We start from the raw sequence: 14,378 nt of genomic DNA, 5'->3' as shown, positions 1-14,378 counted from the left end.
TACTCTCTTGGCAGCTGTCAAATATACAGCATAGTATTATTAACTATAGTCCAGAATAGTCTTTTTAAATGAATACGTCCTAGAATTCCTGTTTCTGTGGGTTACCTTCACGTTTACTGAACCTACTTCCTGCTCAGTGAGAGGGTTAGTGTTTCATGGAATGGTTTCTGAGTTTTGTGTTTTTACTGACAGAATGAGGTAATGCTTCTGAAGCATCCCAGATGCTGCTATCTGACCTAACTATTTGGTTTGCAGAAGGAGCTGCTGAAATGGAAACAAGAGGCCAGGAACTTACAGGGGATGAAGGTAAAAGGGAAGCCATTTAACTCCAGATAGTCTCTGCAAGGTCTAGTCACAGGAGTGGGTGGTCAGACCACGGTCGGGTCCCCTGGTCTTAGATACACCTGCCGGCCTTTAACAGGCCGCTGGTAACGAGGGCTCTGTGGTGGGAAGACAGATGGGGCAGAAAGCGCCTCATCTCTGAGGCATGTGTCTGGTAGTGACTCAGTGCTGTCTTTTCCCCCTGTGCCACCTTGCTTGTTTTTGTGTGTGAAAACAAACAGTTTTTACAGTTTTCTCCAATTCTAAGGAAGAATGTCCTAAAAATTATAACTTGCTTAGTTTTTAAATAGTTAACATTCAGATGGTTTAAAGTTTAGAAGTTACAAAAGGATAATCCTTGAAAAGCCTTCTGGTCTGTCTTCCCAGTCACCTAATTCTTTCCTGGAAGTAACATACCAGCTGTCAACAAAAATGCATGTATATAATTTTTCCCAAATAAAAGTATACTATAGATAACAGCTGGACATGTTTTTTTTTTCCACTTAGAAGTGTACCTTGGAAATCATTTTATTTCTGTAAAGACCGTCCTAGACCCTTTTTCTGGCTGCATAGTATTCCAGTATATGCATATTTGATAACTTATTTACTCAGTTCCTTTTGGTGGTCTTTTAGGTCATTTCCAGTCTTTTGCTAATACAACCAGTGATCTAACTATTAATCATGAATATGTGCTATTTCACATAAGTGGGTGAATATCTGCTGAATGAATAACTTGAAGTGGAAAAGAATGTTCCTGAGCTGCTGCTTTCCCCGCTTCCCTGTGCTCCCATTCACGGGTCAGAGTGTAACTCAGCAGCATTGCCCAGACTATACACTCTGTAGCCTTAGTCCTTTGGCACCTGAGAAAACAAATGAGTTTTAGAAATGCCCTACAGGCTTGGAGAGTCACAGTGAACAATAGCAAGGAAAGGGCCTGCAACGGTCTGTCATCAGGAGACTGGCCCAAAATATTCAGGATCATTAACCACAGAAGCACTTTTTCTCCCACATAATGCTTATTGACGTCCCAGGAAGCACACTCTGGGAGATGGTCCTCAAGCTACTGACGCCAGGGTGTCTTAGAAAACCTCTGCCATGTTCGGTCATGGCCAACAGCATCCCAAGCCACGCCATCCCAAGCCACGCCATCTCTTTACAGTCTGTAAAGAGGAAAAGTCAGGCAAATGTGCAGGAATGCAACTCTGGCCCATCAGCTCCACTGGGGGTCACTGGGATGGGAGGACTGTGTTGATAGCCGGCCTCTGTAAGTGAGTACATACAGCCTACTTTTCTTAGGCATGGTAGGAACCAAGAGGTCCAAGCCAGGGGAAGGATAGCCTGAAGTTGGTGAGACCCTAGGACACTGGGAAGAGGAACCATCAGTCTCAGAACAGTTCTGAGCATGGGAATATAATCCCAATCCTGGTCCAGACCAGGAAGGTGGGGTGGGAATGGTTCTGTGGATTCTATATGAACAGGGTGGCAGGCAGTGATAGGGCCAGACACTTTAGGAAATGAGGCCTTGGCAGAGGATAAGGAAGAAGTGCCCATCTAGATGGAGCATGTATGTACCCCAGGTACAGACAAGAGATGTAGAGTTGGAGTAAGGACAGGGCAGTCCAAGGTCACTGCTGTGGAAGTGGTGGACTTACTGACCCCAAAGGTCACTCGCTCACTCCCAGGACATGCTGTCAAGAATGCAGTAGAGGGCAGGGGTGAGTTCTGGTAGACAGGAACCAGGTTTCAGTCAGCTTAGTAGGACAATGGATAGGGTTTTCGTTCAGATGCAAATGTCCTGGACGGGGACAAGGACACCCCTGCTCGTCTCCTGCGGCAGAGGCCTTAGACTCTCTTGGTCTCCCAGTTTGCCATAACTAACGCTGGATATGCAGTGAGGGTCTAAAATCTTCAGGAATAACACTGTTAATTAATCGGGATCACAGTAACAAGTGCTTTTTCCCCAGGATGCCTTGCAGCAGAGGTTGACTCAGCAGGACACGTCTGTTCTTCAGCTCAAACAAGAACTACTGAGGGCAAATATGGACAAAGATGAGTGGCACAACCAGAATGTGAGTTACCTGAGTGAATTTTGACCTCGCTGAGCTCCAGTAGCAAAACAGCATACTGCGTGAAGTCCTGCTAGGCCTGCTGTCCTGATCTCACTTTACTTTTGGGGCACCTGCTCTCAGTGTCTGCAGTCATTTTTATTTCCCATTAGACGCACCTTTCTTCCTAGGTGAGAGCCCACACCACACTCGCCAGAGCCTTTCAACTCTGAGGCCCAAAGGCAGAAGCTGTGATTCTGTGGTCTGATGTCCTTGCTGAAGCCGCGGAGAGCAGCCGTGTGTGTTCACCGTGACCAGGCCTCTCCGTGCTGTGAGCCGCAGCTGCCAGCGTCCCCTCTGGTTGCTAGGCAGCTGCTTTCCTGTGGAGGCCACAGACAGTAGCTCCGTGCAGGTAATGCTCGCTTCCCCTTTCAGGTGGATCTGCAGGGGGAGCTGGAGGAGAGGAACCGGCTTCTGGGAGAGTATAAGGTAAGGATGTGTGTCAGCTTGGAGATGGTTTTCATTCGGCCTTTTCGGAACGTCTTGTTGCGGTTGTTCAGAGAGCGCTCAGGCACTCCGGTCTCACCCTTGCTTTCTCTGTGTTCCCTTGACTCACTGACCTGAAGAGGAGGCGCCACAGCCGGGAGGACGTCTGCAAGCTTCAGCCTTTCTCTTTCTCCTTAGCTGGAGGGATGGCACGCAGTGGCCTCCTACGAGCAGCAGCTCCCCTTCTCCTTCCCTTTCCAGACCCCCTGGCACCGTGCAGGACTGCTGCGGTGCGTGATGTCTCCACAGGGCTTGAGGAGAGGCTGTCCCCAGCCGAGGCCCTGCTTCCCTCGGGTGGAAATGGCATCGCCAAGGGTGAGCTGTTTGGTAGTCTTAACCGCCCATCTGAAAGCTCTGTGTCTGTCACAGAAACAGCTGGGACAGAAGGACCGCCTCCTGCAGCAGCACCAAGCCAAGCTGGACGAAGCGCTCCGGAAACTCTCTGAGGCCAGTTACCAGCAGGTGGGAACATACGCAGCCGCCGATGGTCCTGCCCTCCTGGCCTGAAGAAATTCTTTCCTGATGTCGCCTCTGCTTTGCAGGTGGATCTGGAGCGGGAGCTGGAGCACAGAGACGTCCTCCTGGCCCGCTGTATGAGAAGGGAGGCTGACGAGGTAACCTGCGGCTCCAGGTGGCCCTTCCGCCTTCACAGAAGCAGAGGGAGGTTCTGTTCTTGACTCAGGGCTGAACCAAGGCCACAGGTCGCTTTGTTGGGAGGCTGTTTGGTTCCGGGACAAGAAAATCAGGTTTCAGATTCCAGCATTACACACTTTTTTTTACCATTCTGTAACTTTAATTTGCTTGGTGTCTGAGCCTTAGGAGTAAGGCTTGTCTGGAAAAGGAAATAACAGTGGCTCTCAGTAATCTTTATGCAGATTACATTATACATAAGGTCATCCATGTAAACAAGTAAACAAGGACCTGGTGGATTACCTGGCACAATGTCTGGCTCAAAAGATATCAGTCATGGTTGTTACATTTTTATTCCTAAATCCAGACATGCTGGAGCAGCATTCTCGGGCCCTCCAGTGGCCATGTGGGGGCCTGGTTGGGGGCCTTCAGGCTGAAGTTTCCATCTCGTTTATTGTGCACTCATCAGCGCCTACCCTGTGTCAGGTCCACGCTTACAGCAGTGACCAAAAGGGAAAACACCTCTGTGCTCATGAGGCCAGCATTCTAATAGAGACACTACACAAAGGCATGATGATGCCATGGCAGGAAGCCACAGCTGTAAAGAGCAGGGTGTCCTGTCTGGGGTTCTCCCCCGTAACGAGCACCACTCCTTCCTGCTTCCTTAGGCACCCGGCTACAGCAGCCACAGCCCTCAAAGCAATGGTTTCCTTCCAGTGGCGGGAAGAGGGGCTGCTCCGGCCACCTGCAGAGGGGTAGGTGCTGAGGGTCTGTGGGCGGGCAGACCCCACGTCCCTGGGCTCTGCTTCTCTGCACTTCATGGACACTGTTCACTGTGTTCTTCACGATCAGGGCTGGTGGGCAGTCCTGCTCTGAGCAGGTCTGCAGCACCGTCTTCCCAGCACCGGCTGCTCACTTCATGTCTTTGTGTCACATTTGGGTAATTCTTGCAATATTTAAGTATTTTTCATTATTATATTTGTTTTGGTGGTCTGTGGTCAGTGATTATGGCTCACTAAAAGCTCAGGTGATGGCTAACATTTTTTAATTAAGGTGTACACATTGTTGTTCAGGCCTACTGCTACTGCACACTTAATAGACTACTGTGTGGTGTAAACATGACCTTTGTGTGTGCTGGGAAGCCAAAACTTCATGACTCCTTGTCATGATATTCACTTTATTGTGGTGTCTGGTAGTGAACCTGCAGTATCTTCAAGGGGTGCCTGTACAGACCTGCCACTCCCAACTAAACCCAGAAGAGTACCCTAGCCGTCAGCAGGGATGAGGCCTTCTACATCCCAGGTCCCCAATTCATGCATCCGTTGGGTGTGTAAATATGTGAAGCACTTGCTACCCAAAATTAAGATTATTAATGGTCAAACTGCAGTAGGCCTGGTTCTGTGGATGGAAGAAAATTTTCCAGTTTATACCGCCTCCTTCCCAAAAGGTCTACCCTGGAAACCTCTGCCCTCTATCTTCTCAAGCGCAGCAGCTGGAATGTGGTTAGTAACGTGGCACCTGCCAGCAGTCCCACCTCATTTTTGCCTGCAGACCAGCGACCTGCAGCTGGTTCGGGACACCCTCCGCAGTCTGCGCGACAGCTTCAGTGGCCATGATCCTCAGCATCACACCATCGACAGCTTGGAGCAGGGCATCTCCAGCCTTCTGGAGCGCCTGCACATCATGGAGACCCAGAAGAAACAAGAAAGAAGGGTGATCCTCTTTCTGGGGCCCTCTTCCTAGGCCAGGCCAGCCTGGGGTCGTCAGTTTTGGTGCCAGGACTCCGAGTGAGCAGGCTTCATGCTGGATCGCAGTGCAGGGCAGAGCCGGCGATAACTCTGGCTGCACATCAGCGTCTAAGGACTTGCGGTTCCTGATCCCCACAGGGTCTCCCTTTACTGCTTACTCCCCTTCCCCCAGATGAACTCAGCCTTGGATGAGGACATACAAGGGAAAATGCATTAGAAACTAGAAAGCTTTCTATAAATGTGCATTATTATTGTTAGGATAAACATGTTCAATTTTATATACTGTAGGAGAAGTATATATATATATATATATATATAAAGGTATATATTTTAGGTACACTCCAGTTGCCTGTTTAAATTCTCTCATTGACTGTAACTCTTGCTATTTTTGGTGGCTTCCCAGGGTCGAGGCAAGTCACCCAGAACTCAAGCAGGTCGTGAATACCGGGAGTCCTGGCCCCCTAACTCAAGTAAGTACTCATTGCTCCGGAGGGACTCCTAGCACACTAGAGAAGAAATTTAGTAGTTCTTATAGTGCTAATATTTGGGGGTTAGAATTTTTCTTGTACTTGCTCTTCTAATGTTTCTGTAGCAATACTAGAATTGAATTATTTCTAAGACTCAGAAGATACATACCACCATGATCACCACCATCACCCCAAGAATCATAGAGCAATGTGCCGACTCAGAAAGCCTAAAATATTTTTGGAAAATATACAAGCTCAAAACACTCACACCTAACAAAAAGCAAAACACGAAGCAACAAAAACACACATAAAGTATCGAACAGTAACAAATCACCCAGCAGTCCCGACTAGCACAGAAAATTTCCAGTTCTTCCTAAATGCAAGAAGTCTAATTTCTTTGGGGACTTTCCTTAAAACTTTGAGTGCTCAGTTTATTTATTTGAAGTTCCGCAAAATATTTGTGACTGTTAGTGACCATGAGTGGCCAGGAAGTATGTTTTAACCTGCTCTATGCCCACTCATTACACTTTTTCCCCCTGTTTGTTCCAATATGTTGGAAATCTACCCTGCCTGGTAATTTCTGTTTTACTTTGTATCTTCCTTCTTGGTTTAATAACATTCACATTTTCTTAATCTTTTATGGTTCACTTGGGCATCTAAAAGTGTCTAAATAATAATTTACAAAAAACTAAATAATAAATAGCTGACCACAACCAGTTTTTATGTTATGTATGCAATTTTAAAAACCGTATTAATAAACAAAACCTGAAGTAAAGCACTTAAAATACCTGCACAAATACAAAAGGTAAAATTTCTTTTGTAGAGCAAATAAAATAGCATTCTCAAGCCTCCAGATACCCTTCCCTCTTGAATGAAATGTCCACACTGGAAACAAAACGAATTATGTTAGTACCAAAATTAGTTTCAGTTTCTTTTTCTAGCATTGTTTTAAAACAGTCATTTCTGTTTTCTTGAAAGGCTTTTTATTTTACTGTTATTCTCTTCAGCACTTTCTTTAGGTCAGTATAAACTGCCTATGTGGACAGGTCTAAATATTCAGAAGTTCGTTTTCAAAACTCTAATAAGTTCCTCCTTCCCTGGAAGAATTCTTTTGTGTACATGCAGTACTTATTCAAAACACTATAAATAAATTCACAGCTGCTTGCAAAGTAGGGTGTTAATCGAATGCCTATGCAAATAAACCTCTCATCTGAAAGCACAGTGACTCGTACAGCTTGCTAGCCCTCTAGCTGCTGACTCATTCTCGTTCCCCCGCATCAGACTTCCTGAAAGAATAGTGCGCACTTGCTCTTTTCTACCCTTACTGGCCACTCACTCCTCAAGCCGCTTGTTGGACTTTACTCAGTTTCTCCCCTTAGTGTTCTTTCTGTTGGGTCACTGTTGATTTTTTTGTTACCTAATCAAAGTGGTTATTTTTCAAGTGTTACATTCCACTCACTTTTCAAAAGCAATTACGGTTCTTAAATAGTCTCCTTCTGGAACCATTCATCTCCTTCAACTTCAATGCCAACCAGTTACTCATACAACACTTACTGACTGAGCATCCATTGTGTAGCGCCCATGTCAGACACTGGCAATACAGAGGTGAACACGATGGATCTGGTTCTTGGCTTCGTGGGACTGCAGTCTGATGAACTAGATACAGCCTCCTTCGTCCTGTCTAACCCTTGACTGTTGACGATCCCTGGGATTCCACTGGAGGTCTAGACCGAGGTCTTTTCATATTCCCTTTAGCCCATCTGCTCTACTCTCATGGTTTCATCTACTCTTGTGTGCTGATTATTGTTAAACTTTCATCTCTAACTCCAGCATTTTCTGAGCTTCAGGGCTATATTTTTGAATGCCAACTGGATATATCTCTCAATAAGTCCAAAGGCACTTCAAACTCATGTCCAAAACTGGACATGAAACAGCAGTAGAGTGAGAAAAATACACAATAAGGAATCCAACAGATCTGGGGTGTAGTTTTGACTCAGCAGGACGTGTGGCCATGGGCAAGAGTATTAATTAATATCACTGAATTTTAGTTTCTTTGTTGATGAAATGAAGATAATTTTGAAGGATTATAACCATTAAGTGAATTGTATGCAAATAATCAGGTATAGCATGTGGCATATGAAAGATGCAAGGCGAATTTAATAGTCTCAAGATACCTTCCTTTCATTTCCACCCCATGCCCTTTCTCCTTTTCTTCACAGCCAAATCTCTGAAAGAGGAATCTCTCTGAACCCACTTTCTTTCTTGCCATCCACTCTTAAGAGAAAATAACAATAATTATTCCAGATTTAAAAAGTAATGCAGAATAGAATTGAGAGAAATGTATAATTTTTTAGATTATCCAATTTTTTCTTGCTGTTAGGGTAGGAGTAGGCTCCTTCTAGGCTTCTATATCCTAGGCAGAAGTTAGAATGACACTAAATTTTTTAAACTCACTTTTTTTTGAATGGAGGTAAAATTCATATAACCCCAAACTCACCATTTAACCGAAAAGCACATTCACTGACATTCAGTAGGTTCAGTGTTGTGGACCTGTCACCACTACCTAGGTCCAGAATGTTTTGCTTATCCCAGAAGGAAATTTTGTACTCATTAAGCACTCCCTTCATAATCCTGGCATCTGTCTAGTCTCTACTTTCTGTCTTTTTGGATTTACCTATTCAGGACATCTCATATAACAGGATTCATCCAATTTGTACCCTTTCGTGTTTGGTATCTTTCACTTAACATGTTTTCAGGGTTCATCCATATTATAGCTTGTGTCAGTACTTCATTCCTTTTTAGGGCTGAATAATATTCTGTTGTATGCATAAATCAGAATTTGTTTAGCTTTTCATTAGCTGATGGGCATTTGGGTTGTTTCCACCTTTTAGCTGTTGTGAATAATGCTGCTGGGAACATGTGTATACAAGGTTTTTTTTTTTTTAACTGTTTTTAATTCTTCAGGGTATATACCCAACAATGGAACTGCTGGGTCATACAGTAAATCTATGTTTAATTTTTTGAGGAGCCACCAAATTGTTTTCCACAGCAGCCATACCATTTTATATCCCCAGCAATGACGTATGAGAGTCCCAATTCCTCCACATCCTCACCAACACTTGCTACCTTCCATCTCTTTGGAACCACTTAGTGGGCATGAAGTGGTATCTCAGTGTAGTTTTGATTTGCATTTTCCTAATGACCAGTGATTTTAAGCATCTTTTCATGTGTTTATTGGATGTTTATCTTCTTTGGAGAAATGTCTATTCAAGTCCTTTTCCCATTTGTTATTGCATATTTTGTCTTTTGTAGTTAAGTTGTAAGTTATTTTTAATATATTCTGCATCCCAGGCCTTTACCAGATACATGATTTTCAAATAATTCTCCTATTCAGGTTATCTTTCCACTTTATCAGTAGTGTCCTTTGATGCCAGCAAGTTTTGCATTTTGATGAAGTTTTCCTTTTCGTTGCTGCTCATGCTTTTGGTGTTTCAGAATCCAAGGTCATGAATATTTTTCCTTGCATTTTCTAATGTTTTATAGCTTTACCTTTTATATTTAGGTTAATGATCTATTTTGAATTAACTTTTATACATGGTGTAAGGTAGGGGTCCAATTCTGTTCTTTTGTATGTGGACAACCATTGTCCCAGCACCATTTGTTGAAGAGACTATTTGCTTGTGGAATGACCACAGATGTATGGGTTTTATCTCAACTCTCAAGTCTATTCCACTAATCTACTGTATTACTTTTTTAATTTGGAATGATTATTGTTGTTTTCCCTTAAGAGTAAATGGTAAGGAGGCGGGTTCAGAGATGTAACTCTTTCAGGAGGTTTGTGGTGGTAGGATGTGAGCGCTGGCTCATTTTGTCAGAGCATGGGGGGAAGACGGGGCTGCCATACAAACAGGTAAGAATTCCGCTAAGGTTTTAATGAGTCACTGGAGGCTGAGTAGGTCATGTAGAAACCCTGGGGGCCACAGATGCAAAAGGAGCGCGCCCCCACTTGCGGACTCCTTTCCCTGGACAGCCACTGGGCACTTATGAAAAGGACTGGTGGTGGGGACACAGCCTGGAGAGACCGTCTCTCTGGTGGAGGCCCAGAGAAGGCAAGCAGCTGCCATGGCAGCGAGGAAAGCACAAAGCCCCATTAATCTGCTAGGGAAGGGCAGCGGGCCCTGTGGCCCCTCCCACCCGCCCCTCCTGTTTCAGCTAGTGGGAGCAGGAAAAGGGAAAGCAGAACCCTACCTGTGGGAGAGAAGCAGGAGCGACTTGGGCTCAGAGAGGTTGCTTGCCACTGGGGGAAGAGTAGGATCAAGACTGAGGTTGGGTCATGACAGTAGAGGAGCCCCACATCCCCACCCCCAAGTGAGCGGGTGCCGTGTGATAGAAGCAAAGCGGCTGGCACTGTGGGAAGGCACAGGTGCAGAGAGACTGACTCCGTGGCACACGGGTGGGGCAGGAACATGGAGGAAAGCCCCCCAGCAAACCAGCAGACACCCAGACCTGAAGCTGGAGGACTGTGAAGGTGGTGGCGCACTGAGAGTCCCCTTCACAGAAGTCCCAGTCCCAGCCCAACTCCTGCCTAGACAGACGCAGCTGTCCCGAGAACGGCCTGGCAGGACGAGCAGTGCGCCCCATTCCTAGCTTAAGTGTGTGCTGCCTCACTCTCTGCTGTCTAACATTCAATGCCAAATTATGAGACATCCAGAGAACAAGAAAAATACAAGCCATTGTCAAGAGGCGATCAGTGCCTACGCAAGAGTAGACTCACATCTGACAAGGGCGTTGAAACCATCAGAAAAGGGATTTAAGATATCTACAGTTAGTGTTAATTGTTGTAGTAAAAATGTTGATCTAATGCACATACAGATGAAAAATTTAAGCAAACAGATGGAAATTATGAGGAATCAAATGGAATGCTAGAAATAAAAATAAAGGTAACAAAGAAGAAAAGTGCCTTCAAGGCCCATCAGTAGACTCAACACAGCTAAGAATCAGCAAACTTGAACACAGGCCAGGAGAAATCACCCAAACTGCAACACAAAGAGAAAAAGAGAAGAAGAAACAAACCCAAAACGCAGAGCGTCCAGTAGCTGCGGAGCATCATCAGATGGACTGAATCATGTGTGATTAGACTGAAGAGGAGGGAACAAGGCAGGAGGAATATTTGAAGAGAGAGGCCAATGATTTTCCAAAATATTTAAAGACCTCAAACTGCAAATCCAAGAAGTTCCAAGAACTCTAAGAAGTATGAATAATAAACAAAATGTTCAGATTGCTGAAAAAAAAAGATGAAATCTTGAAGGTAACCAGAGAGAGGGGAAAAAAACATCACGTACAGAACAAAGAGGAGAATTACTGACTTCTCATCAGAAACTTCGCAAGTCATAAGATAGTCGGGGGGACATCCTTAAAGTGCCAGAAGAAAGAACATCTTAAACCTACAATTCTACAGTTAGAGAACATGTTTTTTGACGAAGACCGAGAGAATTCATTATAAGTGGACTTGTACTGCAGGAAATGTTAAAGGAATTTCTTCATGCCAGAAGTATGAGATCAGAAAGAAACTGGAATCTGCAAAAAAAAGTGGTTAAAATGAAAATAAACATACAAGACCTTTTTTCCCTCTTACTCTTAAGTGCTCTAAAAGATTACAGACTCTTTAACACAAAAACAGTATCCATGGGCTTAAGGGTTTATGTCATGTGTGAAAATAAAATGTAAATATGTATGATAATAATAGTACAGATGGTCTCTGACTTGTTTTTCAACTTCGATGGTGCAAAAGCCATATGCATTCAGTAGAAAGCGTACTTTGAATCATGACCTTTTCCCAGGCTACTGACATGGGGTGGTCTTCTCTCGTGAGGCAGGCGGGACAGTGAGCCTCAGCTCCAGGCAGCCATGAGGGGAAACAACTGATATCATCCTGTCCCCTTGTGGCCCTTCTGTTTCTCATTTTCAGCACATTATTTGATAAGTTACACGAGATATTCAAGACTATTATAAAACAGGTTTTGTATTAGGTGACTTTGCCCAGCTGTGGGCTAATGCAAGCATCCTGAGCACATGTAAGGTGGGCTGGGCTCAGCTGTGATGTTTGGTGGGTGAGGTGTGTTAAGTGCATTTTTGATTTATGATATTTTCAACTTACTATGGGTTTCTTGGGCTGTTAATTCCTTTGTAAATTTTGGAATGTCTGTAGAAAGATTAGGATGGAAGAATCTGGACTCTGTTGTTGTAAGGTTCTTATACTATAGATAAAGTGGTACTATATTATTTGAATGCTGACTGACTAATTAAAGATGTACATTAAATCTCAGAGCAATCACTAGTTTAAAAAAATTAAATAAAAATATTGAAGATAAAAAAGAGTGGTAAAATGCTCAATCTAATACTTAAAAAAAGGTAAAATATTTCATTAAAAATATTTACATGTTGAAATGATGTATCCATGTTGAGACTCTAAAACACACTACACTTTGAGGACAATACAAATTTATACACACTCAATCCACAGGCAGATAAAAAGAAGATGAAAGAACAAAGGAACAGGAGACTTTCCTCATGGTAAAAGTGGGTGATGATACCCAGTGTGGTTGCCTCAAAAAGTGAGAGATACTGAACTCAAGTTGCTAGCAGAGTGGGTCGTGCAAGGACCAGAATTTGAGAACCCTGCCCTGGAGGCTATTACCATTTTGTTGTAATAGCTGAAGGTGGTAGATTTTAATCAAAACATAAAATAAGTACATTAAAAATAAATGATCTAAGCATATTAATGAAAAGATTAGAGATTGTCAAATTGTACAAAAAGCAAGATTCAACTATATGCTATCTATAAGAAACCCACTTTACAATAATACAAATAGATTAAAAGCAAAAGGATGGAAAAAGATACAAAATGGAAACACTAATTAAAACAAAGCTGCAGTTATGTTAGTATTAAATAAAATAGACTTCAGGGAATATTTACAGGCATAGAGACATAATATAATAAAGAGACCATTTCACCAAGGCGATGTAATCCTAAATGTGTGTGCGCCTACTAACGGCTTCAAAATACATGAAGACGAATGGAAAGAAGAAATGGATAAGTGTACAGGTGCAGTTGGAGACTTTAAACCCTTTGCAGTGATCGATACTAGTACTGCAGAGAGCACCAAATAAGGATATCAAAGACCTGGACAACACTATGAACCAGCCCTTCTGATTGACTTTCAGAGAAAAATTCCACCCAGTGACAGAAGAGTACATGTTTTCAAGTCTGCTGGGAACATTTGCTGAGATAGCCCATATTTTGATCATAAAGCAAAACTCAAGATTGAAGAGAACTGAAAAGCAGTGTTCCCTGACCATTACAGAATTAACGACTAGTTAACAGGAAAATATCTGGAAAATCCTCAAATATTTGGAATTGAACAAACACTTTTAAATAACCTGTGGGTCAAGGAGGAATTCATAAAGGAAATTACAAAATATTTTGAATTGAATAAGAAAATTAAAACATCACAATTCATGGGTTGGAACAGAAGCAGTGCTTAGAAGGAAATTCACAGCGTCAAGTACAGTAGAACAGAGCGAGGCTCTGGAACCGGTGCGCTCCTGAGTGATCCAAGCTCCCACCTGAAGAGACGTGAAGAGTGAGGGCAAATGAAAGCCAAAGGCAGGGGGAGGGACTGGTAAGGATGACGTCAGTGACAGTGCAAACAGAAAACTAGAATCAGTCAAAACGCTGGTTCTCGGAATTTAATGAAATTGATACACCAGTAGCCAGACTGTCCAAGTAAAAAAGGGAGAAGACACAAATTACTAATATCAGAAAGGAAACAGGGGACATCACTATAAACCTTACATTAAAAGCATAATTAAGGAACAACTTTATGCCATAAATTTGATGGCTTTGGTGAAATGGATAAATTCCTTGAAAGACACAAGATACTGAAACTTACTCAAGAGGAAATAGGCCAACTACAATTATAGTTATTTAAGAAATTGTAGTCTAAAATGCTACATCCTTCAATGAAAAGTCCAGGACCAGATGAGTTCACTTCAGGAAGAAAAAATACCAATTCTACACAAACTCTTCCAGACAGCAGAAGAGGAAGGAATACTTTGTAACACATTTTATTTTACCCTGATTCTGAAACCACTATCTCTAATGAGCATAGATGGAGGAAAAAGAAAGAAAAGGCATAGAGGTTGGAAAGGAAGATGTAAAACAGCCTGTATTTGTAGATGACTCCATTGTCTATGTAGCAAATGCCAAAGAACTGTAAGAAAGCTGCTATAACTAATAAATGAGTCTAGCAAGGGCACAGGACACAATGTCCTTACACAAAAAGTCAGTTATACTTCTGATATATACTAACAATGAATATTTGTAAATAGAAAAAAACTTTTAAGTACCATTTATAGTAAGATCAAAAAACCTTACAAAATAAGTGTGATGTTTCTATGCTGGGGACTACAAACTGATGAAGTACCCAAAGATGTGAATAAACGGAGAACTCTAGCACATGGATAGGCTGGAGCACTCAGCATTGTTAGGTGGCCCGTTCTCCCCAGGTGACCTACAGCTTCAGTGCAATCTCAGTAAAAATTCTACCAGACTTTTTGCA

At 43.1% G+C, this 14,378-nt stretch overlaps 1 protein-coding gene across 10 annotated transcripts in view; it reads left to right on the top strand.

The window, feature by feature from the left end:
• DIXDC1 (DIX domain containing 1) overlaps positions 1-14,378 on the top strand; it is a 58,876-nt gene that overhangs the window by 33,207 nt on the left and 11,291 nt on the right. For 8 of the 10 annotated variants that reach the window (XR_012132786.1, XM_017659396.3, XM_017659397.3 and 5 more), the window contains 8 exons: positions 256-306; positions 2,286-2,390; positions 2,802-2,855; positions 3,282-3,374; positions 3,455-3,526; positions 4,211-4,297; positions 5,094-5,255; positions 5,694-5,760. Coding sequence is in view for 9 of the 10 variants with exons in the window: in XM_017659396.3 (XP_017514885.1) it covers positions 256-306; positions 2,286-2,390; positions 2,802-2,855; positions 3,282-3,374; positions 3,455-3,526; positions 4,211-4,297; positions 5,094-5,255; positions 5,694-5,760 (691 nt within the window). In the remaining variant the exon portion in view is untranslated. Of the gene's footprint in view, positions 1-255; positions 307-2,285; positions 2,391-2,801; positions 2,856-3,281; positions 3,375-3,454; positions 3,527-4,210; positions 4,298-5,093; positions 5,256-5,693; positions 5,761-10,629; positions 11,506-14,378 lie in introns of those variants that run through there. The other 2 variants (XM_036992793.2, XM_073239812.1) reach the window with 2 other exon arrangements.

This window comes from Manis javanica, chromosome 6, assembly GCF_040802235.1.
Source record: "Manis javanica isolate MJ-LG chromosome 6, MJ_LKY, whole genome shotgun sequence".
Lineage (NCBI taxonomy): Eukaryota > Metazoa > Chordata > Mammalia > Pholidota > Manidae > Manis > Manis javanica.
This window is presented reverse-complemented; position numbering and strand designations above follow the sequence as displayed.